At 40.7% G+C, this 24160-nt stretch overlaps 2 protein-coding genes across 2 annotated transcripts; one reads left to right on the top strand and one right to left on the bottom strand.

Moving 5' to 3' along the window:
- The first annotated feature begins 3255 nt into the window (after window positions 1-3255).
- On the top strand, window positions 3256-6858 carry LOC124872678 (prosaposin). The gene is made up of 10 exons (XM_047372935.1): window positions 3256-3414; window positions 3526-3575; window positions 4006-4080; window positions 4706-4828; window positions 4938-5051; window positions 5138-5218; window positions 5331-5511; window positions 6256-6314; window positions 6390-6455; window positions 6527-6858. The coding sequence occupies exons 1-9, from the start codon at window positions 3363-3365 to the stop codon at window positions 6444-6446; spliced, it is 792 nt and encodes a 263-aa protein (XP_047228891.1). The 5' UTR covers window positions 3256-3362; the 3' UTR covers window positions 6447-6455; window positions 6527-6858.
- Window positions 6859-7176: 318 nt separating this feature from the next.
- Window positions 7177-23862, bottom strand: mat2aa (methionine adenosyltransferase II, alpha a). Its single transcript, XM_047372933.1, has 9 exons — window positions 23548-23862; window positions 18612-18689; window positions 17931-18053; window positions 14272-14384; window positions 14049-14192; window positions 12306-12524; window positions 11955-12137; window positions 11710-11843; window positions 7177-9112 (listed from the first exon to the last, which is right to left on the bottom strand). The coding sequence occupies exons 1-9, from the start codon at window positions 23639-23641 to the stop codon at window positions 9010-9012; spliced, it is 1191 nt and encodes a 396-aa protein (XP_047228889.1). The 5' UTR covers window positions 23642-23862; the 3' UTR covers window positions 7177-9009.
- Between the last annotated feature and the right edge of the window lie 298 nt (window positions 23863-24160).

Genomic DNA, 24160 nt, shown 5'->3' with positions numbered 1-24160 from the left:
AGTTCATTATTTTCCATAATGTCATGATGAAAATTTAACATTCATATATTTTCGATTCATTGCACACTAACTGAAATATTTCAGGTCTTTTATTGTCTTAATACGGATGATTTTGGCATACAGCTCATGAAAACCCAAAATTCCTATCTCACAAAATTAGCATATTTCATCCGACCAATAAAAGAAAAGTGTTTTTAATACAAAAAACGTCAACCTTCAAATAATCATGTACAGTTATGCACTCAATACTTGGTCGGGAATCCTTTGGCAGAAATGACTGCTTCATTGCGGCGTGGCATGGAGGTAATCAGCCTGTGGCACTGCTGAGGTCTTATGGAGGCCCAGGATGCTTCGATAGCGGCCTTTAGCTCATCCAGAGTGTTGGGTCTTGAGTCTCTCAACGTTCTCTTCACAATATCCCACAGATTCTCTATGGGGTTCACGTCAGGAGAGTTGGCAGGCCAATTGAGCACAGTGATACCATGGTCAGTAAACCATTTACCAGTGGTTTTGGCACTGTGAGCAGGTGCCAGGTCGTGCTGAAAAACGAAATCTTCATCTCCATAAAGCTTTTCAGCAGATGGAAGCATGAAGTGCTCCAAAATCTCCTGATAGCTAGCTGCATTGACCCTGCCCTTGATAAAACACAGTGGACCAACACCAGCAGCTGACACGGCACCCCAGACCATCACTGACTGTGGGTACTTGACACTGGACTTCTGGCATTTTGGCTTTTCCTTCTACCCAGTCTTCCTCCAGACTCTGGCACCTTGATTTTCGAATGACATGCAGAATTTGCTTTCATCCGAAAAAAGTACTTTGGACCACTGAGCAACAGTCCAGTGCTGCTTCTCTGTAGCCCAGGTCAGGCGCTTCTGCCGCTGTTTCTGGTTCAAAAGTGGCTTGACCTGGGGAATGCAGCACCTGTAGCCCATTTCCTGCACACGCCTGTGCACGGTGGCTCTGGATGTTTCTACTCCAGACTCAGTCCACTGCTTCCGCAGGTCCCCCAAGGTCTGGAATCGGCCCTTCTCCACAATCTTCCTCAGGGTCCGGTCACCTCTTCTCGTTGTGCAGCGTTTTCTGCCACACTTCTTCCTTCCCACAGACTTCCCACTTAGGTGCCTTGAGACAGCACTCTGGGAACAGCCTATTCGTACAGAAATTTCTTTCTGTGTCTTACCCTCTTGCTTGAGGGTGTCAATAGTGGCCTTCTGGACAGCAGTCAGGTCGGCAGTCTTACCCATGATTGGGGTTTTGAGTGATGAACCAGGCTGGGAGTTTTAAAGGCCTCAGGAATCTTTTGCAGGTGTTTAGAGTTAACTTGTTGATTCAGATGATTAGGTTCATAGCTCGTTTAGAGACCCTTTTAATGATATGCTAATTTTGTGAGATAGGAATTTTGGCTTTTCATGAGCTGTATGCCAAAATCATCCGTATTAAGACAATAAAAGACCTGAAATATTTCAGTTAGTGTGCAATGAATCTAAAATATATGAATGTTAAATTTTCATCATGACATTATAGAAAATAATGAACTTTATCACAATAAGCTAATTTTTTGAGAAGGACCTGTAAAGCAATATTACAAGATTTGGAGCTTGGGATACAGCTCATCGTTTGAAAATGGAAAGGTAACTCTGGAGGTGCTGCAGAGATCCACAGCTCAGGTGGGAGAATTTGTCCAGAGAATGACTATTAGCTGTGCTCTCCACGAATATGGCCTTTTTAAAAAAGTTGCAAAATTGTTGAATTGCTGAAAGAAAGCAATAAGAAACACTACAGTCAGTCTTGAGCCATGTGGAGGACTAGGCAATCATGTGAAAAAAGGTGATTAGATGAGGCTTCATGCAAAATGCTACATGTGGTGGAAAAGTAACATCATGAACCCATTGTCACCACGATGAACCCATAAAGGGGCTTGGGTCAGTTGAAACCGATGTGGAATTGTGCAAAAGCAACCATGCACATCACCCTAAACAAATAATTCACAAATTAAAACATGGTGGCGGCAGCATCATGCTGTGGGGATTCCTTTACTACTGCAAAGATGCTCAAGCCGATGAGAGATGATGGAGAGGTGGGAGTAGCTAAATACATGAGAGAACTGTCCTTCCACCAGGACAGCAACTCTAAACCTACTTATTTTGATGTATTTGTTTATTAGGTTTATTTGATAGGGACAGACACACAATAACATAGACAAACTGAATAAAACAGCAGTCCCATGCCTGCATCATGGCATGGGACTGCTGTGACTGCTACAACCAGAGCTACCCTGGGATGGTTTAGATTAGATGTGTCAGAATGAACTAAACCTAAATCTAATTTAAGAATCTGTGGTAATACTCGAAAATCAGTTTAAAATACATTGAAAAGAGAATGAGCAAAAATTCCTGTCTCCAGACATAGAAAGCTGGTAAAGACATATACCTTAAAAGACTTGCTGGTGTAATTGCAGAAACGAGACCTTTCAGGTTTTTATTTAGGAAGTTATATATAAAACGTTGCACAATTTATTTGCCACAATCTGTGTTGGTTTATCATATAAAATCTCAATACAATTATAATGGTTTGTGGTTACAATGTGACAAAATGTGAAAAAGGTCAAGGGGGTATGAGTACTTTTGACAGGCATCATATTAACACTCTTTGTGAACAAATCACAAAAGTTGCTTTATAGAAGAAAAATGTCAAACTACGTCTCTAGCTGGTCTCTATTGGAAAAATTTGTTTAAGCTTCAGTCCTTTCACTGAACAGTTAGATAAAAGTTCAAAATTAAATAAATGGCATTTATGCAATCTGCAAATTTTACCTACAGTCACAGAAAATCACAGTTACACAAGTCAGTAACTCCACTAAATACTCTTTAATGCAGAACAGCTTTAAAATCACACTGACGTAGGGTTTATTTTTAGAGGGCTGAACAGTCTATTACTGTTTCGGTATGAAAAACAATGAACAATCTAATTTCCATCCATATAAGATACTAATTAAGACTATAAATCTTTCTAGTTGTGTTCTAAGACAGTAAACACGTTTGTTTTACATACAGTACAGATTCGATAGAGGAGAGGAAACAGAAGGTGAGAGATAAAGTTGCTTGAAAAACATTCAACACTACTACTGGGTGCACATCTATTTCATGTAAAACATGTTGAGCTTTTAGCTGCCTGGTGTGAGGAAGTGAAACCCCCACTTGGCTGTCCTAAAAAGACTTAACGAGTTATTTTTTTTTATCTGTTTCCGTTAGGTGGGAGTCACAGCAAGCAGGTGGATCACGTCAGATATAAAATCCACTCGCAGTTCCCTCAGACATGTGAGAAGGAAATAGCTTGAACAAAAAACCCAGAAGGCAGCCATGGCCACGCTGATATTACCTTTGATTCTCTTAGTTGGTCTCCAAGGCTATGGTAAGATGCTAAAAATAATGTCAATCTTTTTAAACAAATTGTACTTATATCATTCAATACTCAATACTACTCAATATCATTATTTGCAATGCAAAATTTTTTTCCCTGCAGCTCTGACTGCAACTTATGACATCAATGGCCTGGAAAGTCTTCCTGATGAAGTAAGTGATTGCAATTTTTTACAATTATATGAACATGGTTTTACATTTAAAGCCTAAATTAAAAATGCACAATTCAACTAGGATACTATGGCATAGAATAACAGAAATTATTCTGTATTTTATGAGCAGTTTTTACAATTAGTTCACAAATAAAACCTTACTGAACTAAAATGAACAAATACCAAAATTGTTTTGATTTCAAGAAGAGACAAATTCCTACATTAAATAAAAACTGTTTTGACTTTATCAACTTTCTTTTTGTATAAAAATGATCATAAATGGAATTATGACATTTCATCATTATTGTTGCTTTTATTGTATAATTGAAATCTAAAAGCTACTGAAATGCTTCTAAATGTGCTTTAAGAACCATGTCAAACACAAGACATTTCAATAAATCTATTTTTATTACGCAATATTTTATATCCAGACTGGGGACATTTGCCAGGACTGCACCCAAATATTCACACTCCTTGTTGACATGCTGTCCAATGCTGACTTACAGGTAAGGACAATGGCAGATTGTGGAGTAAACACATACCTGAGTATTCATATTGGACCACTGATAACACTATCAGTTCTGTTTAAGTCTACATTAGGAAGTCAGGACTGAAATACACAATGTTCTGCTATCGGCTGCTAACACTTGCGGTTGAACAGCTTGAATAAAAAACCTATTTGAAACACTGGTTTTGTTATCAACGAAAACACATTTTTCATATTCCTTGATGAAAAACGTCTCTGATCAGTCACGCACAAACTTAAACACAAACAATACTGTTCTTATCTGCTCTCATGAAAAGTTCCTTCCCATTTTTTCTAACAAAAGCAAACAAAATTTCTCAGGTCTTGGTCTTTGTTTCCTCATCTTGAACATCCGCTTTTTGTCTTTATTTTTACTGTCGAACCAAATTGCATGTTAGGTTAACTGGAGAATATATTGCCCTTAGTGGGTGCTTGAATAAACGTTGCTTATATCAACAACAAAAACTAAGGGAAATGATTATAGAAAGCAATTATCCCCCCCTACCCTGACAGCAGCCTTAAAGAATGCACCTAGCGTTATGTTTATCAGAGTGGAAAGTGATGCACTCTTTCTAGAGTCAAAAATTTTAATCATTCTATTTCAGAAAAAGATCATGGGAAGGATTGATGCTCTATGTGCGCATCTGCCTGGGCCAGCTGCCAAACTCTGCAAAGAAGAGGTGGACAAGATGCTCCCATTAGCCATCACCTTTGTTACTGGTGTTGTGGTAAGTTGGAGACCTGGGTCAGTCGTGTGTCTTTCAAAAACAAACACCTGACCTATAGATCAAAAATAGGATAAGCTATCCTCCACATTGTGCTCCCTCTGTTCTGCAGAAACCAGCAGAGATCTGCAAGTTGATTGGACTGTGTGGCTCTGGTGAAGAACGTGACAAGATGCTCAGCTACTTTGTTAACGAGGTTATTCAGGCTGCTGTGAGCAGTGGCAATGTCAGTAAACAAGTACTGTAAAAGTTTTGTATGAAAATATACTATCAGTATTTCTTTTACTACGAGGATTTATGTTTGTCTATCAGGGGGACCCTGCAACACACTGTTCCTTCTGTATTTTCCTCTTCAAGACTTTGGAAGAACTGCTGCCTAAAGAAAGGACTGAGGTGAGTCCTGTTTTTGATGGTGGAGAAACTGCAGCAGACACTTTAAAGGCCACTGGTACAGTGGTGACCACCTTCCGAGTCTGTTTTCTTACTCCCTGCTGCTCATCTGCAGGAAGTGGTGATCAAACTGCTGGAAGAGATTTGTCTCATCTTGCCAAGGACTTATCGCGACCAGTGCGAGGGTATTATTGGCAAGTTTAGCAAAACAGTGCTGGATGCAATCTTGGGTTATGCCACTCCTGAGGCCATCTGCGCCCTCATCCACCAGTGTAAAGGGCAGGAAGCAGTTGCAGGTCAGTCTGTTGTTCCGTGTTTTCTAGAAATGTACAGTACTCTGACAATCTACATTGCTGCAGGCTTAAATTGTAACTTGTTTTATTATTAAAAAAGCATTTATATATTCAAACCAAATAAAAATCTATAACAAGCCAGCTAAAAACTGCTCAGTAAGGGGAGATTTGTGAACATAATTTCACTAGAACATGAAGACAGTATGAGTAAGAAATAGAAAATAAGACCAGTAGGTATCCCCAGATGACTTAGTAAATCATATTTGCTGCTTTTTAAATAAAGGGATAAAATATTGAAACACATTTGAGGACAGTGATTTTAATCAACTCTTAACCCGATAAGAAAACTCAGAATTTCAAAAAATGATTAAATGCAAAAGGGGAAAATAAGATAAATACGGGGTTCTTTTTATACTTTTATGGTATATTTTGGGGCTTTGTTAAATCAATGTACAAAGTAAAAAAGATATTTCAGTCACTAAATTTATTAAAAGGCGTGAATCTGCTTTACATTCTGTAAATGTAACTTAACTAAATTCTTTTATAACCCTTATAGTTAGTGATCTTCACTAAGATTTTCCTTTAATTAGAATGAGCCCAATTAGAAAAATAAGATTTTAGAGGCCATTAAGCCAATACCATTTGGCCACAACTTGCAGTTGCATAGAGCAATAATTTTCAAAACTCATAAATATGCTCATGTACATAAAATATACATTCAGCTTGTTTTTTCTTTTGAATTCGCAGACCCATGCACATTGACTACATACAGATGCAGAGACGTCAGCACTGCCCTTAAATGTGGCGTGAGTAAACAATTGAAATGAAAGAACCTGTTTAGCTTATTGGGTGTTAATATATGTTCTGTCCTCTGTATGCAGACTGTGTTCTACTGTCAGAAATTTGCCTGGAAGTCACAGAGCTACAACACAATCTAAAATGTTAAGGTGGGTAAACTGATGACAGTCAGAAAAAGATGCAACAGAAATAAGCAATTAATTTTTTGTTCCTTTAACAGGGTGGGGAAGAACAGGCCATGCTCTGGAGAACAATCCCTCATCAAACTGCAAATATTTTTTCCTTGATAGCATTTTTCTATGATTTTGCATCCTATTGTATGATTTTGCTTGGTGGTTATACTGGCTGGACTGAGAGGAAAGGTAGATGAATTATCTGTGCTGGAAATGCAAAGGAAGGCTGCAAAGATATGAAATCTTCATATTCTAGTTACTCTGTGTACACAAGATAAACCATCATCCAGCTTATCAAGCTTTTAGGCTTCAATAGATTCTATCATGTTTTTGTTTTAATCATTTTTGATTTTACTGGAATAAAATTTTCCCAATGCTATGTAACATGTTCGAAATATTTTGTACTTTTCCCTTTCCCACAGGTTGAAATAATGTTTCTGAAAACAGTTGTAGTTCCAACATTAAGGCTTTTGTACCCGAAAGTAAATATGAATTCAAGTATGATAACTTGGGTGTTTGCTGAGAGAAGTGATAGTTAAACCTAGAATGGAAACTATTTTTGTCGTTATGTTTTGCTAGAGGAAGTGACCACTTTGACAGACTCAGTTCTGCTTTCATGTTCTCGCTGGTCTTTTTTTTATAAACGTTTGGTCACCACTTGAAAGAAGAACCTCAATGCACACTTGGAACAAACAAGTCAGACTCATGAGTTTTTAATTGAGGAAAATTCAGGTGAGAGAAGAAAGAGACAAGAAGGTAACAAATTGAATTTAGGTTCATTTGCAGCAAACGAGAAAAGGCACTTCTCATACATTTAGCAAACAAGGACAGACACTTCAGATGTAACAAAAAGCTGCAGACGATGTAAACGGGCTGGTTTCTCTGTACAACACCAACCAATTATTTGTCTGAGCTTCAGAAAGCAAATCTGCTGTAAAATAAATAATATCTGACCTCAAGCAAATCCATCAAATAACTGGAAAGACTCTAAAAATCCATGTGAGGTTTTCTTAGCACAGGCTTGGACCGTTTATTGTATCGAGGTATATCAGGTTTAAAAACTGCTCAAGATTTTCCCCTCATACAGTTTACAAAACCTTTTAAAGTTCCAGGGGTTTCTTCAGCTGTAAAGAGCAAAAAGTAACACAGCACTGTCCCTCCCAAACCTGTTGCTGTACACTGATGTAGGGTTTATTTTTGCCTTAAAAGGTCAAAAACACATGTCACATTATGCTGAATTATTTTGGCAGCAGTTGGGGTAATTGGGGCAACTGGATAATATTACCCATTTGTTCACTTTTTTGTGTAAATACTGAAACTGGGGTGCATCTATTCAATGTTATACTGTTGAGAATCTCATTATTGGTCCTAACTTCAGTATTTTTACAGTGACAGAGCACCACCTAGATGTATGATATAGACCAACGACAAGGATCTTAGTCACTGGAGATTTTAGGGCAATCAGGTGTTGAGTCGATATCTTTAGAGCATCTGGAACATTTAAACACTTTCCTACCATTAAGAGAAAAGAGGGGTAATCTGTGAAAATCCAGCAATTCCATGCATTCATTGGGGCGGAGAAGATTAGATTTTGTTTAGCAAACGTCCTTTAAAATTAAAGCTGAGAGTTCAGACATTCACCACCAAAGTCTGATCCACTTTTGGTACTTCTTAGCACCACCAACTGTTGAGAACATGGGGAGTAATACATTCAGTACACCAACAGGGTGCTGCTTGGTCCTCTCTGCACCTGATCTTCCTACATACCTGTGCACTCAACAGGACTGAGGGGAGCTCAAAAGCTGCGTCCCTGCTGATAACATTGACCGGTCCCGCAGCATAAATAATCTGTGCATTGAGCTGCTGTGGGACAGAGCCAGTAATTGGATCAGAGGGTGATGGAGGGCTTTTGCCTTCAGAAATACTGTGATCTTTGTGCCTTTATCTTTGTCAACACATTGAATGTAGTTTAGAACATCTTAATGACATTTAAACCTAGAAAATAAATATCTACAAAATACAGAAATCACTCTGCGGTCCAACATAACCATAAGGTGATTAGCAGCTTCTGACTTCTCTATAAAACGTCAGAAAGAATAATGGCATGAAGGAACTGCACACACAACTAAATACAAAACTATGTTGGCTGATTTTCATTTGCAACATTGAGGGTTGGGGAAAAGATAAAAAGGAACGTGACTTTTTACTGTGATAAAAGCAAAACAACATGGAAGAGCATGAAAGGGCTCGCTCCCTAATCTATACTGCAGTGAGATGTTGGATAACTATTAGCATTACCTGAAGTTGAAATCCACCTTTAAAAAAAAATCAATTTTTAATACAAAATGAGTAAAAATTATTTCGTTGCAAGGGAAATAATTGTAACTTTGCAAACAGTTTGACAAAGCCTATATAGTTTGATGGTACGATGCCAAACAAAAGTGAAGAAGAGGAGGAGGGAATGGGAAAAAAGGGACGAACAAAGATGTTTATCTGCAGGATGGGGAAGTGCAACAGAGAACAGGGTGTATCAGTATTTCAGATTCTTGGGCACCTCCCATGAGAACATGTCACGACCAAAGTGACCGTAGGAGGCCGTGCGCTGGTACAAGGGCTTCTTCAGGTCAAGGTCCCTTCGAGACAAACACAAGCAAATTATGAAAAATGAAATCTGCAAGATACAGAACAGCTTGATTGCATGTTTAATATTGAGAATATAGAGCCCATTGAGCTGAAAATTGTCCGATTCTGCTCAATAGTTGATTCTTTAGTGCATGTATGCAGCATTTAAAACCCTATTGAGGGAATAGACAGATTACTGGTATGCTGAGACATTTGCTTGACATTAACTGGAGCCATTATTTTTCTTGCTACTCACTGCGACACAAGGTCAAAGTAGGAACAAGCCACCTCCAACTTATCAGTTTAGGTAGAGCTTTCTTCATTCAATCCAGCATGCTTTTAATTCAAATGTGCTTTCGCTGTACTCACAAAATAACCACAATAATAACAATAAAGACTTCAGCGCATTAAAAAGTCCCCATGAATAATTAAATAAGATCCTGAGGCTGATCAATCAAGCAAGCAGGATTTTGATTTGCTGGTCTGGAAATCTTCCAGTCGGTTATCTTGACAAGACCTCTGTCTTTTCGACCCGATCTTGACCTCTGCAGTTCCTGTTACATGCCGTCTTACTCAATGGTATTGTAGAAATTGGAAACAGTTTCACGAGGTTTGGTGTTCTTCTTTCCTGAAGCATCTTTTAATACTAGAAGCTGCTCAGAGTTGAGCTACAATAATGACAGGGGGAAGATTTGGAGCGCCAAAGCTTAATGAATTGAGTTTTTTGACATTTTCTAGTAAAGCACTAAGAGCCAAAGTTTATATTTGTGGAATTTTTATCTTTTTACATGGAAAATTGCACCAAAAGATTAACTTTAGCTTAAAAAAATGTGAAAAAGGAAATGACCCACAATCTGGTTTTTATAGAGATCATCAACTTCTTGCTTAAAAGCATGAAGCTGATAATTTAACTGACATACAGTACAGACCAAAGGTTTGGACACACCTTCTCATTCAAAGAGTTTTCTTTATTTTCATGACTATGAATATTGTAGCTTCACACTGAAGGTATCAAAACTATGAATTAACACATGTGGAATTATATACTGAACAAAAAAGTGTGAAACAACTGAAAATATATCTTATATTCTAGGTTCTTCAAAGTAGCCACCTTTTGCTTTGATTACTGCTCCACACACTCTTGGCATTCTGTTGATGAGCTTCAAGAGGTAGTCACCTGAAATGGTTTTCACTTCACAGGTGTGCCCTGTCAGGTTTAATAAGTGGGATTTCAAGCCTTATAAATGGGGTTGGGACCATCAGTTGTGTTGTGCAGGAGGTGGATACAGTACACAGCTGATAGTCCTACTGAATAGAATGTTAGAATTTGTATTATGGCAAGAAAAAAGCAGCTAAGTAAAGAAAAACGAGTGGCCATCATTACTTTAAGAAATTAAGTTCAGTCAGTCCGAACAATTGGGAAAACTTTGAAAGTGTCCCCAAGTGCAGTTGCAAAAACCATCAAGTGCTACAAAGAAACTGACTCACATGAGGACCGCCCGAGGAAAGGAAGACCAAGAGTCACCTCTGCTGCAGACGATAAGTTCATCCGAGTCACCAGCCTCAGAAATTGCAGGTTAACAGCAGCTCAGATTAGAGAACAGGTCAATGCCACACAGAGTTCTAGCAGCAGACACATCTCTAGAACAACTGTTAAGAGGAGACTGTGTGAATCAGGCCTTCATGGTAAAATAGCTGCTAGGAAACCACTGCTGAGGACAGGCAACAAGCTGAAGAGACTTGTTTGGGCTAAAGAACACAAGGAATGGACATTAGACCAGTGGAAATCTGTGCTTTGGTCTGATGAGTCCAAGTTTGAGATCTTTGGTTCCAACCACCGTGTCTTTGTGCGGCGCAGAAGAGGTGAACAGATGGACTCTACATGCCTGGTTTCCACCGTGAAGCATGGAGGAGGAGGTGTGATGGTGTGGGGGTGCTTTGCTGGTGACACTGTTAGGGATTTATTCAAAATTGAAGGCATACTGAACCAGCATGGCTACCACAGCATCTTGCAGCGGCATGCTATTCCATCTGGTTTCCGTTAAGTTGGACCATCATTTATTTTTCTTTGGACTATCATTTATTTTTCAACTGGACAATGACCCCAAACACACCTCCAGGCTGTGTTAGGGCTATTTGACCAAGAAGGAGAGTGATGGGGTGCTGCGCCAGATGACCTGGCCTCCACAGTCACCGGACCTGAACCCAATCGAGATGGTTTGAGGTGAGCTGGACTGCAGAGTGAAGGCAAAAGGGCCAACAAGTGCTAAGCATCTCTGGGAACTCCTTCAAGACTGTTGGAAAACCATTTCAGGTGACTACCTCTTGAAGCTCATCAACAGAATGCCAAGAGTGTGTGGAGCAGTAATCAAAGCAAAAGGTGGCTACTTTGAAGAACCTAGAATATAAGACATATTTTCAGTTGTTTCACACTTTTTTGTTCAGTATATTAATTCCACATGTGTTAATTCATAGTTTTGATGCCTTCAGTGTGAAGCTACAATATTCATAGTCATGAAAATAAAGAAAACTCTTTGAATGAGAAGGTGTGTCCAAACCTTTGGTCTGTACTGTATTTTGAGAGGCTAAAGCAGATGTCCCAGTTTACCTCACAATAACTCCTGGACGCAGGTCAAAGTTCTTCGTCACGATGTCCAAGAGCTCTTTCTCACTCTTTTGAGAGGTCCCGTAATGGAAGATGGAAACAGACAGAGGATGGGATACTCCAATAGCATAGGAAACCTAAAACCGCAAATATTTTACAAGTTTATACATTTCTGATTAAATATTATAACTTTTCTGCTTCGTTCGTTCGTTTTTTTTCACTCGTAGCCATGCGAGGTGTTTTCTTACTTGGACCAAGACGCGTCTGCAGAGTCCAGCTTTAACGAGAGATTTGGCCACCCAACGAGCTGCGTATGCTGCAGAGCGATCAACCTTTGTGTAGTCCTTTCCAGAAAAAGCTCCACCTCCATGGGCTCCCCATCCACCATAGGTGTCCACAATGATCTTACGTCCGGTCAAACCAGCATCACTCTGTGGGGGGAAAATAAAATTTACACAACAAACTATTTTTTATTTTCTTTTTACTTGTTATTTGACTGAAGCATTGCAGCAATTGGTCTCTTAAACTGAACTATGTACAATTCACCATGTCACTAATCTGACCCAAGGAGTGCTAGAGCCGTAAACCTGAGATCTGACCTGTGGACCTCCAATGACAAAACGTCCGCTGGGCTGCAAGTGGTAGATGGTGTCGTCGTCGAGGTACCCAGGGGGAACCACGGCTTTCACCACCTGTTCCTTTAGACTGTGACGCATCTCGTCCAAGCTCACACATTCGTCGTGCTGCACAGAGATCACGATGGTGTGGACACGTAATGGCACCACGGCTCCTCGGTCCTGCCTGTACTGAACGGTCACCTGGATGGGAAAAAGACCAGAACTCTTCTGACTTTTGCTTCCGACATTTGCAGAAATAAAAGCTGGACAAAACCTGGTGGTGCGTAAAATGTTCCTGTAATTTATGAAGATAAAGAAGAATTTTAAAGTGTTCTAATGGGTTCAAGCTAAATCCTATTTAGTTAGAGCATCAATAACTTTGATTCAAATACCTAGATCAATACTTAAATAAATCATTGTATTTATTTGCATCGGGAGAATCTTAAAAGTGACAATAATAACAGAGGGACAAAATCTTAGACTGCAAAACATAACTTGTTTATCATGATGTACCTAAATTACAAGAAAAAAGCTTATCCAGAAACATTCAGTGACACTGATTAGTAAGAAACTCAAAATACACTTTTTTACCCAATAACAGATTGTTCAATAATAACATTTTAAATGGAAATCAGTTCTTGTCTCACCAAAAATACCCAAATTAAATTAGTTAACAGTGATCCTGTAATTACACACAAGCTCCTACATAAAATACTGTTTTTAAGACAGGAGAGGAGGCACATTAAATGTTATGAAGATACAAATTCTTTACTTTTAAATTAATAAAAAAGTGAAGGCATTTAGCTAAACTTTTAAAATTTTGTTTGGGATCACATCTTTATATTAAATAGACGTAAATAATGAAATGGTATTAAAAAAATCTCAACAACCTGTGTAATCCTACCTGCAGTTTATACACGGTGGAAAGGAAAAAAAATCTTAAATTCACAATAATTGCAGAAATGTGAACCTGAGCCTAACAGCCCCAAAGTAACCACTAGATGGCATCACAATGTGATGTTTCATGGTTTAATAGTGTAATTATCGTTACCATAAACAGTGTTTCCACTAAGATTTTGGTATTTGGGACTGTGTACCGACCTGCTTTATTTAAAGAGTTTTGGCCCATAAGAACTTCCATACAGGGGCAAAAACCACCATGTTGGATTTCTCTTTTCCTCTCCGCTTTGCGCTCTCAGCGTTAGACATTAAACCTGACAAAATTAACTTGACTGTTGGGTTACAGGTTGCACTGCATTATAAAGAGGTTTATAACAAGTATTTCAGGTTATTTGTTTTTCTTTTACAATAACTGATAAAGACACTGTTTATTATCAGTATGTTTCACAAATCATGAAATACTGCAATTGGATTCTGACTGGGCAACATAATAAGGGCTATCAGAGAGTTTTCTTTATTTGGGCTTTATGACTAATGTACAACACACATTTAAGATGATTGATGACTTGGACAAAAACTCTACTTATAATACCGCGAACCAAAGATAAAGGATGTTATTTATATATAAATCAATGTAAAAATTATTTAATATTCATGTTGTTTTAAGATAATAAAAACAAAGAATAAAGTCTGGATACTTAAACATTTTTAAAATACTCAAATGCTTATTTTTTATTTCCATAATTTCGTACATTTAAAAAATAATAAAGGTAACCAGCCAGTTCTTTACTCTGTAGGGTTGCGGGCTAACCCTGCTTGCCTAACCTGAGTTTTGGAGTCGGGTCGGACCCACGGCAGCGTTCCATCACGACGCAACTCGGCCATCTTCGCGTTGAGCTTGTGAGCCAAGACGATGGTGAGGGGCATGCACTCCTCAGTCTCATCGGTGGCATAGCCAAACATGAGACCCTGTCAGAGAAGCAGACACCAGTCCCAGGATGACTGAGGTCAAAACAAGCTGATGAGATTTGTCAGTCGGAATACAAACCTGATCACCGGCACCAACGTCCTCTTCTTTACGGTCGAGATAAACGCCCTGAGCAATGTCAGGAGACTGCTGCTCCAAAGCCACCAGCACATTGCAGGTCTTATAGTCAAAACCTGTAAAATAAAGTGACAAACTCTCATGAAGGAAGAAACATCTCACCTCTGAGCAGCCTACAAAGAACCTGGTTAAGAACTGTTGATTAAACTCATTTTTCAGGAGAAAGATGGCTGCAGATGGGGACAAAATTATCTTGAGTGGTTTTAGGGAGTTGAAAACAATACTTTGCCAGATAATAAGAAATTGATGTCTCTGTGATGTACATTTTTTTTAAATGTCAACCTTCTATCACATTTTTTATAAAAAAAAAAAGACAGTTTTCCTGACTTTAATTTCTGGATTTTTTGTTAGTGATAACATTACTGTGGACCTTTTTAAATAGTAGTCAGGTCTTGTTAAATGCAGATCCCTTAACAGTAAAACTGCTTCTGTAGCATCTTTACTAGATTAGATCCTTTATTAGACCTCTAAGAGTTCTGAATTTAGAAATAGAGAATCAGACCCAGTTTAAGAAACACAGGTACGGTTCAACCCAAATCAAAGCTGTCTAGAGAGTAAACAGGTTGAAAAATGACTTATTTTCAAGACAAAAGCCACAATACTGATTAAATATAAAAAATATAAATATTAAAATTAAAGTTTGATTTAGAAGATCAAACATAAAGCAAGGCCTGGGAGGAGTTCTGTGAGGCCATGGAGAAGGACTACCGGGTGGCCTCTAAGCGATTCTGGCAAACCGTCCGGCGCCTCAGGAGGGAGAAGCAGTGCTTCGCCAACACTGTTTACAGTGGAGGTGGGAGGCTGCTGACCTCAACTGGGGCATTATCAGGCAGTGGAAGGAGTACTTTGAGGATCTCCTCAATCCTGCCATCACGCATTCCCTGGTGGAAACAGAGGCTGGGGACTCGGGGTTGGACTCTTTCATCACCCAGGCTGAAGTCACCGAGGTGGTTAAAAAGCTCCGCGGTGGCAAGGCTTCGGAGGTGGATGAGATCCGCCCTGAGTACCTCAAGTCTCTGGATGTTGTAGGGCTGTCATGGTTGACTCACCTCTTCAACATTGCGTGGCGGTCGGGGACAGTGCCTCTGGACTGGCAGACTGGGGTGGTGGTCCCCCTTCATAAGAAGTGGACCGGAGGGTGTGTTCCAACTACAGGGGGATCACACTCCTCAGCCTCCCTGGTAAGGCCTACGCCAGGGTATTGGAGAGGAGAGTCCAGCCGATAGTCGAACCTCGGCTTCAGGAGGAGCAGTGTGGTTTTCGTCCCGGCCGTGGAACACTGGACCAGCTCTATACCCTCTACAGGGTGCTCTAGGGTTCATGGGAGTTTGCCCAACCGGTTCACGTGTGTTTTGTGGACCCAGAGAAAGCATTTGACTGTGTCCCTCATGATGCCCTGTGGGGGGTGCTCCAGGAGTATGGAATCGGGGGCCCTTTATTAGGGGCCATCCGGTCCCTGTACGAGCGGAGCAGGAGTTTGGTCCGCATTGCCGGCACTAAGTCGGACCTGTTCCCGGTGCATGTTGGACTCCGGCAGGGCTGCCCTTTGTCACCAGTCCTGTTCATAACTTTTATAGACAGGATTTCTAGGTGCAGCCAAGGGCCGGAGGGGGTCTGGTTTGGGGACCAGTGGATTTCGTCTTTTCTTTTGCAGATGACGTGGTCCTGCTGGCCCCCTCTAGCCAAGACCTACAGCATGCGCTGTGGCGGTTCGCAGCCGAGTGTGAAGCGGCTGGGATGAGGATCAGCTCCTCCAAGTCCGAGGCCATGGTTCTCGACCGGAAAAGGGTGGCTTGTCCTCTTCAGGTTGGAGGGGAGTTCCTGCCTCAAGTGGAGGAGTTTAAGTATCTCGGGGTCTTGTTCACGAGTGAGGGAAGAATGAAGCTGGAGATCGAGAGACGGATCGGTGCGGCTGCCTGTCCGTTGTGGTGAAAAGAGAGCTGAGCCGAAAAGTGAAGCTCTCGATTTACCGGTCGGTCTACGGTCCTACCCTCACCTATGGCCATGAACTTTGGGTCATGACCGAAAGAACGAGATCCCGGATACAAGCGGCTGAAATGAGCTTCCTCCGTAGGGTGGCCGGGCACTCCCTTAGAAATAGGGTGAGGAGCTCCGCCATCCGGGAAGGGCTCGCTGCTCCTCCACATCGAGAGGAACCAGTTGAGGTGGCTCGGGCATCTATATCGGATGCCTCCTGGACGCCTTCCTCGGGAGGTGTTCCAGGCACGTCCCACCGGGAGGAGGCCCAGGACACGCTGGAGGGACTATGTCTCTCGACTGGCCTGGGAACGCCTTGGGCTCCCCCCAGAGGAGCTGGAGGAGGTGTCTGGGGAGAGGGACGTCTGGGTGTCTCTGCTGAGTCTGCTACCCCCGCAACTTGTGAAAAAGTGCTGCATGAGGGACAGCCCTTAGATGCCTGTAGTTCTGTCTTTCATTATGCTGCAGACGATTTTAATTAAAGTCCGACTGTTCAGTGCAATATTGTGCAGAACTGCGCTGAACGAGTTAATGTTGCATTTTTGGGGCTGTAAAGCAGAGCTGGTCAAGGACAAACTCATCTCAATGGATCACTCCACCACAGCCCACCTTTGTTCTGAAGGATCCTACAGTCCAAAAACCTTCCCTCTAGAAATCCGCTTGTACATCTTGGTACAGCTGCATACAGACATGCCTTGGGGAAACAAATCAACTTAACCACTCATGGCAAAAAAAAAGTTAAATGCAGAAAACCAGTGTTTCTGTGAGCAATTAGAGTAGAGATCTGCAGCCACAGACTGTATAAATCTACTTACATGGATGTAAGGAGATTGTCTGGTATTTAATGTTCTACTTAGAGCATCAACAATTATTTTCAGGCATAGTTCAGATTGATATTGTAACATTATTACCATTCATAACATCTATCTTCCTGAGAAATCCTGAGCTCAATCAAAGAGGTCCCATTTAAAAAGCTAAAACTTTTTGTTTTACAGTATTCTCCCTCCAGACAGTGTGATTTTATTATTTTCTGTGGAAGACGGCGGTTAAACTATTTGTGCTGCCTTTAGCATGCTGAGCAATCAGCATCTTAAATTGATGAAGAAAAATCATTAATAAAAACATGTTAAAACGTATCACCTGAAATCTTGCACTACCACACATCACTCTGACACAGTTTGATCTTTGACTTGACAATGGATCAGTCCCATCCAAATCGGACCAAAATTAGCTTAGAAGTTGTCATTTACCATTTGTTGAGCCCATTGCCCACTTTGAGACTTCACTTTAAAGCAGCTGTCTTTGTTTATATTTGGAGAAAAGGACACCCAGTCCTAAATGTATGAAGCAGATTTAGGTCTCTTTTAAAAACAGCAGGCTGTGTAGTTCAGTGAAAGAAAGAGCTCTGCCTGTTTGGCTGGTGAGTAAATAAAAATCAATAAAACAAATCTATATTTGTTCACCAGAACCAGATATTCCAGGTTTAAATTGCCACATTTTAAAAGCTATAATGAAACAATCTCTTTACCACAAGACTCAACTGATTTCGAAATATAAACTAAGTAATTAACAGCATGGGACTTAATCTGAACCAAACAAGCAGCTTTCTTGCTCTATAAGTGTACCTTTGGAGGAGTCGTCATAGCCAATTTCCTTGATTGTCTCCCTGACAACCTTCTGATAGTCAACGCTGGCTCTGGAGGTGATCTCCCCAGCAAGCAGGATCATCCCTGTCTTAGCTACAGTCTCTGGGGACAAACAAAAAACATTTAGTGTAAGAGATAAATCTATTTGTGTGTGTAAACAACACCCTTACTCTACATCAGTAAGATATTGAAGATGTGCAGATATAGTTAGACAAAAAAAAAAAAGTAGGATAACAATGCTGATCAAATATTTCAGTGCTATTCAGATAAAAATGATGAGATGCTCAAAACCACAAACAGTAAACAATATGCACTTTATGCATCGGGCCCATTAAGGACCACCTTACTGAAACCTGAAAGCTTTTACCGCTTTCATCATCTGCATCCCTGGTGAATTCAGCTACAAGGCAAACAGTCATTTCATGGAACCAGAAAACAAACAAAGGGGACCTTCCACCTATAATTAGGTTTAGATATGATGGTTCAATATTTTTTAAGATGAAAATTATTTCTGAGTAATCATCCTAAGAAACATCTGAAAACCTCTCCCTGAATGAGAGCAGCACCAGGTTTGTTCTCAGCTGGTCTAAAAGCATGTTTGCACACTGCGGTTCTTTAAAGAACCACCTCCAAGGATCGATTTGATGTCCAAATACGTACCGCATGCTACTTTGGCATCGGGGTCTTGTCTCAGGTGAGCATCCAACACAGCGTCGCTGATCTGGTCACAAATCTTATCTGTGGAACAAGTGTTTTAGGAAAAATATGAGAAAATCTGTGGGAAACCGAAAGTTCTTGCTTTAATTATGTCGTCTGACAAACTATTACTGAATCAAACAATTTTAATTAAGCAGATCTTTTGAATTCTTTACATATTAAAAACAGATGAGTTTGATGTAAACATGAACCTTTCTCCGTGTGATAGGAGCATGTGCACACAAACCATCTTTGATTAAAAAACGAAACCTCAGCAATAAAAGTGTTGCAGCCATCGCAATTATCACATGTGGTCTTTTGTGACGCAGCAGTTCTTTATCAGAGTGTTTACCTTTAAATTTAGGAGGATGCACAGCTGACAATAGCTGTGTCCTTTCCGGTTTTTGACGATTTAATGCAATTTTCTACAGTCTAGTCATACTGTACAGCAGGGAAATGTAGTTATGTGACTCTGATAAATATCATCTGCCAGTAGAAAAGGTCCCCCAGGGTTATTTTTATTTGATCTGTCATATTTCATAAAAGCCAACTGGCCCAAACAAAGATCAGAACCACGATCAATGGAAATAAGGTTTAATGTAAAACTTTCAGAATATACAATTTAAAGTAAATTAAAAGCGAGAGTTGGGCTTTTATATGGTTATTTATCTCCGAAAGAATTAAACCTATTCGCGGTTGACAAGTACAAGGATACGAAATGGACCTAGGGATTAGTGAGTGGATGAACTGATCCAGAGTTGTTTCTGCTACAGCGTGAATCATCTCATCTCTAGGTCCATTTAGATGTGTGTGACATTAACCAATGCATTGTTAGTGAAACTGCAAACATTGCACCAAGGTCCAGGGTTTGTATTTGGTTGTAAATTTAAACTGACAGCATCCAAACACACCCCGATGTGTTACAGATAATTCTACCCAATATTCGTAAATAAAAAGTCTGCGTTGCAAATAAAAGGCATTGATTTTACTTATTTACACTCACAGATGGGCGAGTAGTCTGTCCAGTACTTAGAAGTAGTGGTAAGCCTATTATCCTTAGCAGCAGAGCTGGTGTATTGTGAAAGCGAGAAGCTGACAGGTGCAACCGACCCACAGCTTGCATTTACAAAATGATTATGTACAAAACTGTATATTTATGAATCTTTTAACGTTGCCTCTTTTTATAAACCTTCGCTGAAAGCCATTTCCTGATCAAACGCAGCAACATCTGTCAAACAGAGTAAAACAGAAAATATAAATTCGCATTCAGTTCCAGAATGGAGTTACTTTACTGCTGTCAGAACTACCTCTGAAAAACTCTAGTTTAAAATCTAAAATACTTGAAGTCAAATTTGAGCTAAATTTCTCAACCTTAAAAATAGATGCTTTAAAAAGCACACGGTGACTTGTGAAATCCTTATTTAGTTACACTTATGGTTTAAAAGCTTCAACGATTTCATGTCATACACTTCCTCCAGTCTGAAGCCTGTTTAGATGTCAAAGAATGGACTTAATCTCTGGCTGTATGGAGAACTGAGTTTAACACCGCTGCCTCTCCCCAACCTGTTGCTGTGCACTGTTGGTCAGATGGCTGAAAAAAGGGATACTGCACTCCACTACATTTAGAAGAAAGACAAACTACTTCTGTGAATACAGTTGGAAGCTAAAAGCAATTAACTAAAAAGCCAGCTAAAAACCTGCCTGCTATACTTACTTTATAAAGAGGGTAAAACTGAATGGTTTTTAATGCAATAAGCCTTAAAAACTACAGCTAAATTTGGTGGGTATTTATTTAAATTTTTTTGCTGTCATGTATGAGAATCAAAATAATAGAAAACGTATATTAATTATAACTGTAATAATCAACATTTTATTTTTTTGAGCAATACTTAGAACAATTCGTTAATACACAGCCAGGTATCTTCAGTCCAGGTACGGTTCTGTCGTAATTTGTGGGCTGCACAATATATCCCAAATTTATCATCATTACAATATTAGTGTGCATGGAATTAAGTACTTTTGGTCAATAATTAATGCTTTGAATAACTATAATAATTCAGCCTGTTGGGTGCATTTTTATGACAAATTAGAAAAATAAGGAAGTGTCATGTTTATCTTTGATATTGTCTTCCAAATATTGCACAATATTATCACAATCAGATGATTTCCAATAACGTTGCACTGTTATAAATGAGTATTTTTATACATATAATGAAAGGCTGAACAAATCAAACTGTACTTTTATGAATCTGTAATTAGGGTAAAAGGATCACTGGGCAACTAAACAATTTCAAACATTTATTGAAAAACATAAGATGTCCATAAAAATGATGAAGGTAGGCTTTAAAATTCAGACAACACGTGTCCAAACAGGAGTCACCAATATAACAGCATTTTCACAAGATGAAGAAGAAATGTCAAACATTATTTTCTGGTTGTATAAACAAAAGACATATTTGCACTTTTAAACAATGCTGCAATTGTGATTTGTACATCAACGTATTGACAGTTGAGAAAGTAATTGAAAATTAGTGTTTAATTTTAACTATTAATGTTTTATTACTTTTCATAATTTGTTGTTTAAATTGGTACTGAAAAAGATACAATCTTGACAGCGTCCCTTACTGCCGGTGTCCACCACTGGGTTCTGGGATTGCCGCCACGACAGGCACCGCAGACCTTACGGCCGCAGCTACGGGCAGCAGCATCGACAATAGATGCAGAGAACATGGTCCACTCGGACTCTATGTCTCCAACATCCCCCGGGATCTGGTCGAAGCTCTCCCGGAGGTGAGACTTGAATACATCCCTAGCCAAGGGGTCCGCCAGACGTTCCCAGCAGACCCTCACTATGCGCTTGGGCCTGCCAAGTCTGTCCGTCTTTCTCCTCTTCCAGCGGATCCAACTCACCACCGGGTGGTGATCAGTGGACAGCTCAGCCCCTCTCTTCACCCGAGTGTCCAAAACATGCGGCTGAAGGTCTGATGATACGACAACAAAGTCGATCATCGACCTCCTGCCTAGGGTGTCCTGGTGCCAAGTGCACTGATGGACACCCTTATGTTTGAACTTGGTTTTCATTATGGACAATCCGTGACTAGCACAGAAGTCCAATAACAAAACACCACTCTGATTCAGATCGGGGAGCCCATTCCTCCCGATCACGCCTCTCCAGGTGTCGCCGTCGTTTCCCACGTGGGCGTTGAAGTCCCCCAGCAGAATAATGGAGTCCCCAGGAGGGGCACTATCCAGCACCCCCGACAGGGACGCCAAGAAGGCCGGGTACTCCGCACTACCACTCGGCTCGTAGGCCGAAATGATAGTTAGAGACCTCTCCCCAACCCGAAGGCGCAGGAATACGACCCTCTCATCCACTGGGGTAAACCCCAACATGAGACAGCTGAGCTGGGGGGCAACAAGCAAACCCACACCAGCCCGCCGCCTCTCCCCGTGGGCCACTCCAGAGTAGAACAGAGTCCTACCCCTCTCAAGGAGATGGGTTCCAGAGCCCACGCTGTGCGTGGAGGCGAGCCCGACTATTTCTAGTCGATATCTCTCGACCTCCCACACAAGCTCAGGCTCCTTCCCCCCCAGCGAGGTGACATTCCACGTCCCTAGAGCCAGCCTAAGCATCCGGGGATCGGGCCGTTGAGGTCTCCACCTTCGTCCGCCACCCAATCCTCTTTGCACCGGTCCCTCACGGTTCCCCCTGCAGGTGGTGGGCCCACTGTTGTTGTAATTAAGCAAAATAACATGAAACACAGCTAGTTACTCTCCATTTGCTTTTAACTGGGGTATTTAGCAGCGAGCAGACAGACATTAAACGTAGCGCTGCTCGTTTTAAAGGCTGGCCGTTCACAAAAACCTCGAGCTCAGGGGGGAGAGAAGCAAAGCAAGAGCATTGAGGCTCCAGCATAGCAGAACAGTTCAGAAACTATTTGGAATGAGGGGCAAAAAGCTATATTTATAAATAGATTAAGTCGTGTTTTAGACTGCCTATTGGTAGCGGATCTGATCTTCTTTGTGTGCTCGTGGTTTATGCAGCCGTAACTGGTTCTGGATGACGGCTTCATAGCAGACAGCCGTTCTACCCTCTTCCCGGTACTGTGTACCGGCACAGGATCTTTTAGTGGTACGCAGTACCGGACCGTACCGGCTCACTTTCACCCCTGGTGATAATTATCAAAGCCATTCAATACAAAATGTGGTGATATATACTTTTCCCCATGTCGTGCAGCTCAAGGCAAAGCTACTGAGTCCTGGTCTGACTAATCTATATTTTATAGATGTTGCACATCATGGGGAAATCAAACCTCATAAAAAGCCATGAAACAACATTTTATTCATGTGCTAAAAACAGACTGTATGAAGAAAACATGATTGACAGGCACCACAAGTCCTGACATGTGTGCTGGCTTCAGCACTTAGCTGCATTCCTGCTACTGCACAATCTGGACTCTCAAATTAGTCTAAAAATACTGTCTCCCGACCGCAAAAATACAACTAATTGCTCTTAAATGAAGATGCATAGTGAGTGAAAACCGCTCCTGGAAGAAGTACAATCAGCTTTTTTTAGCTTAGCTTTTAGCCGGATGAAGGAATAAAGCTATCCACAAAGGCAGTCAGTTTTATCTTCCTAGTTTCCTGCTCCAACACATTTCTCTCACTTTTTTGTTTTATTTGTTAATTCTTGTTTACACTCTATTGCCAATTCAGACTTTTAATACATTTGTTGTGTTTAAAAGACAATTAGAAGTAAATAATAATCATGAGCAGACATGGTGACAACAAGCAGCCACATGACCTTGTTTGAGAAGCTAACGGGATGCTAGGCTAACTATCTGGGTCAGTACAATGGACGGCTCTCTGCACAGACTGGCCGTAGCTTGTTAAAACTTACCGGGGTGACCTTCTCCGACTGACTCGGAGGTGAAGAGGAAGCAATCTTCATCGTGAAGCGAGTCGCTGTAAAAACCGTTCAGATGGCCGTTCATTTTCAAACACAGTTAGCTAACGCGAGCTAGCAGCAGATTCCTGTTGTAGAGCTGGGGAAGCAGACTGTAAAACTAAAAAGCAGCCTCCTCCTGGGTTTTATACCGACACACCAACGCACAGTTACGGCTGCAGGCAGCTGAGTGGACGTTAGTGGAGCAGAGAGCTGTATTTACCGAACTCCCACAGTCCCCTGCTTCCAGCCAACAGAAGCAGAGCCCAGCTGGACCATGTGGTGCTGAGGGGCGTGTTCTGACTCCAGCAAAACAAATACAACCATGAGGAGAGAAGAGGCACTGGCTATGGCTGGCAGGGCGACTGGTTCTGATGATTGAAAAACTGTTTAATTTGTGGATTTTCTGCTGTGAAACAAATTAAAATTTTTAAAGCCACTAGAGGCTTGAGATATATAAAAACAGGCTTTTCTGTAGACAGTGGCGGTTCTAGATCAAATTTACCCGGGGGTCAATGTATTTTCATGAAACGAAAAAAAAAAATAAAATAGGGCAAAATTTCATCGT

Source organism: Girardinichthys multiradiatus, chromosome 8, assembly GCF_021462225.1.
Source record: "Girardinichthys multiradiatus isolate DD_20200921_A chromosome 8, DD_fGirMul_XY1, whole genome shotgun sequence".
NCBI classification, from domain to species: Eukaryota; Metazoa; Chordata; class Actinopteri; order Cyprinodontiformes; family Goodeidae; genus Girardinichthys; species Girardinichthys multiradiatus.
The sequence above is the reverse complement of the archived record's forward strand: the minus strand, read 5'-3'. Positions and strand labels throughout refer to the sequence as shown.

Coding starts and splice junctions, on each gene's coding strand:
- mat2aa (XM_047372933.1), bottom strand. CDS start 23,641: ATGAACGGCCATCTGAACGGTTTTTACAGCGACTCGCTTCACGATGAA. Junction 18,054..18,611: donor CGATGCCAAAGTAGCATGCG/GTACGTATTTGG, acceptor GTTTGTCCCCAG/AGACTGTAGCTAAGACAGGG. Junction 14,193..14,271: donor ACGTTGGTGCCGGTGATCAG/GTTTGTATTCCG, acceptor CTTCTCTGACAG/GGTCTCATGTTTGGCTATGC.
- LOC124872678 (XM_047372935.1), top strand. CDS start 3,363: ATGGCCACGCTGATATTACCTTTGATTCTCTTAGTTGGTCTCCAAGGC. Junction 4,829..4,937: donor CCTTTGTTACTGGTGTTGTG/GTAAGTTGGAGA, acceptor TCTGTTCTGCAG/AAACCAGCAGAGATCTGCAA. Junction 6,315..6,389: donor GCACTGCCCTTAAATGTGGC/GTGAGTAAACAA, acceptor CTCTGTATGCAG/ACTGTGTTCTACTGTCAGAA.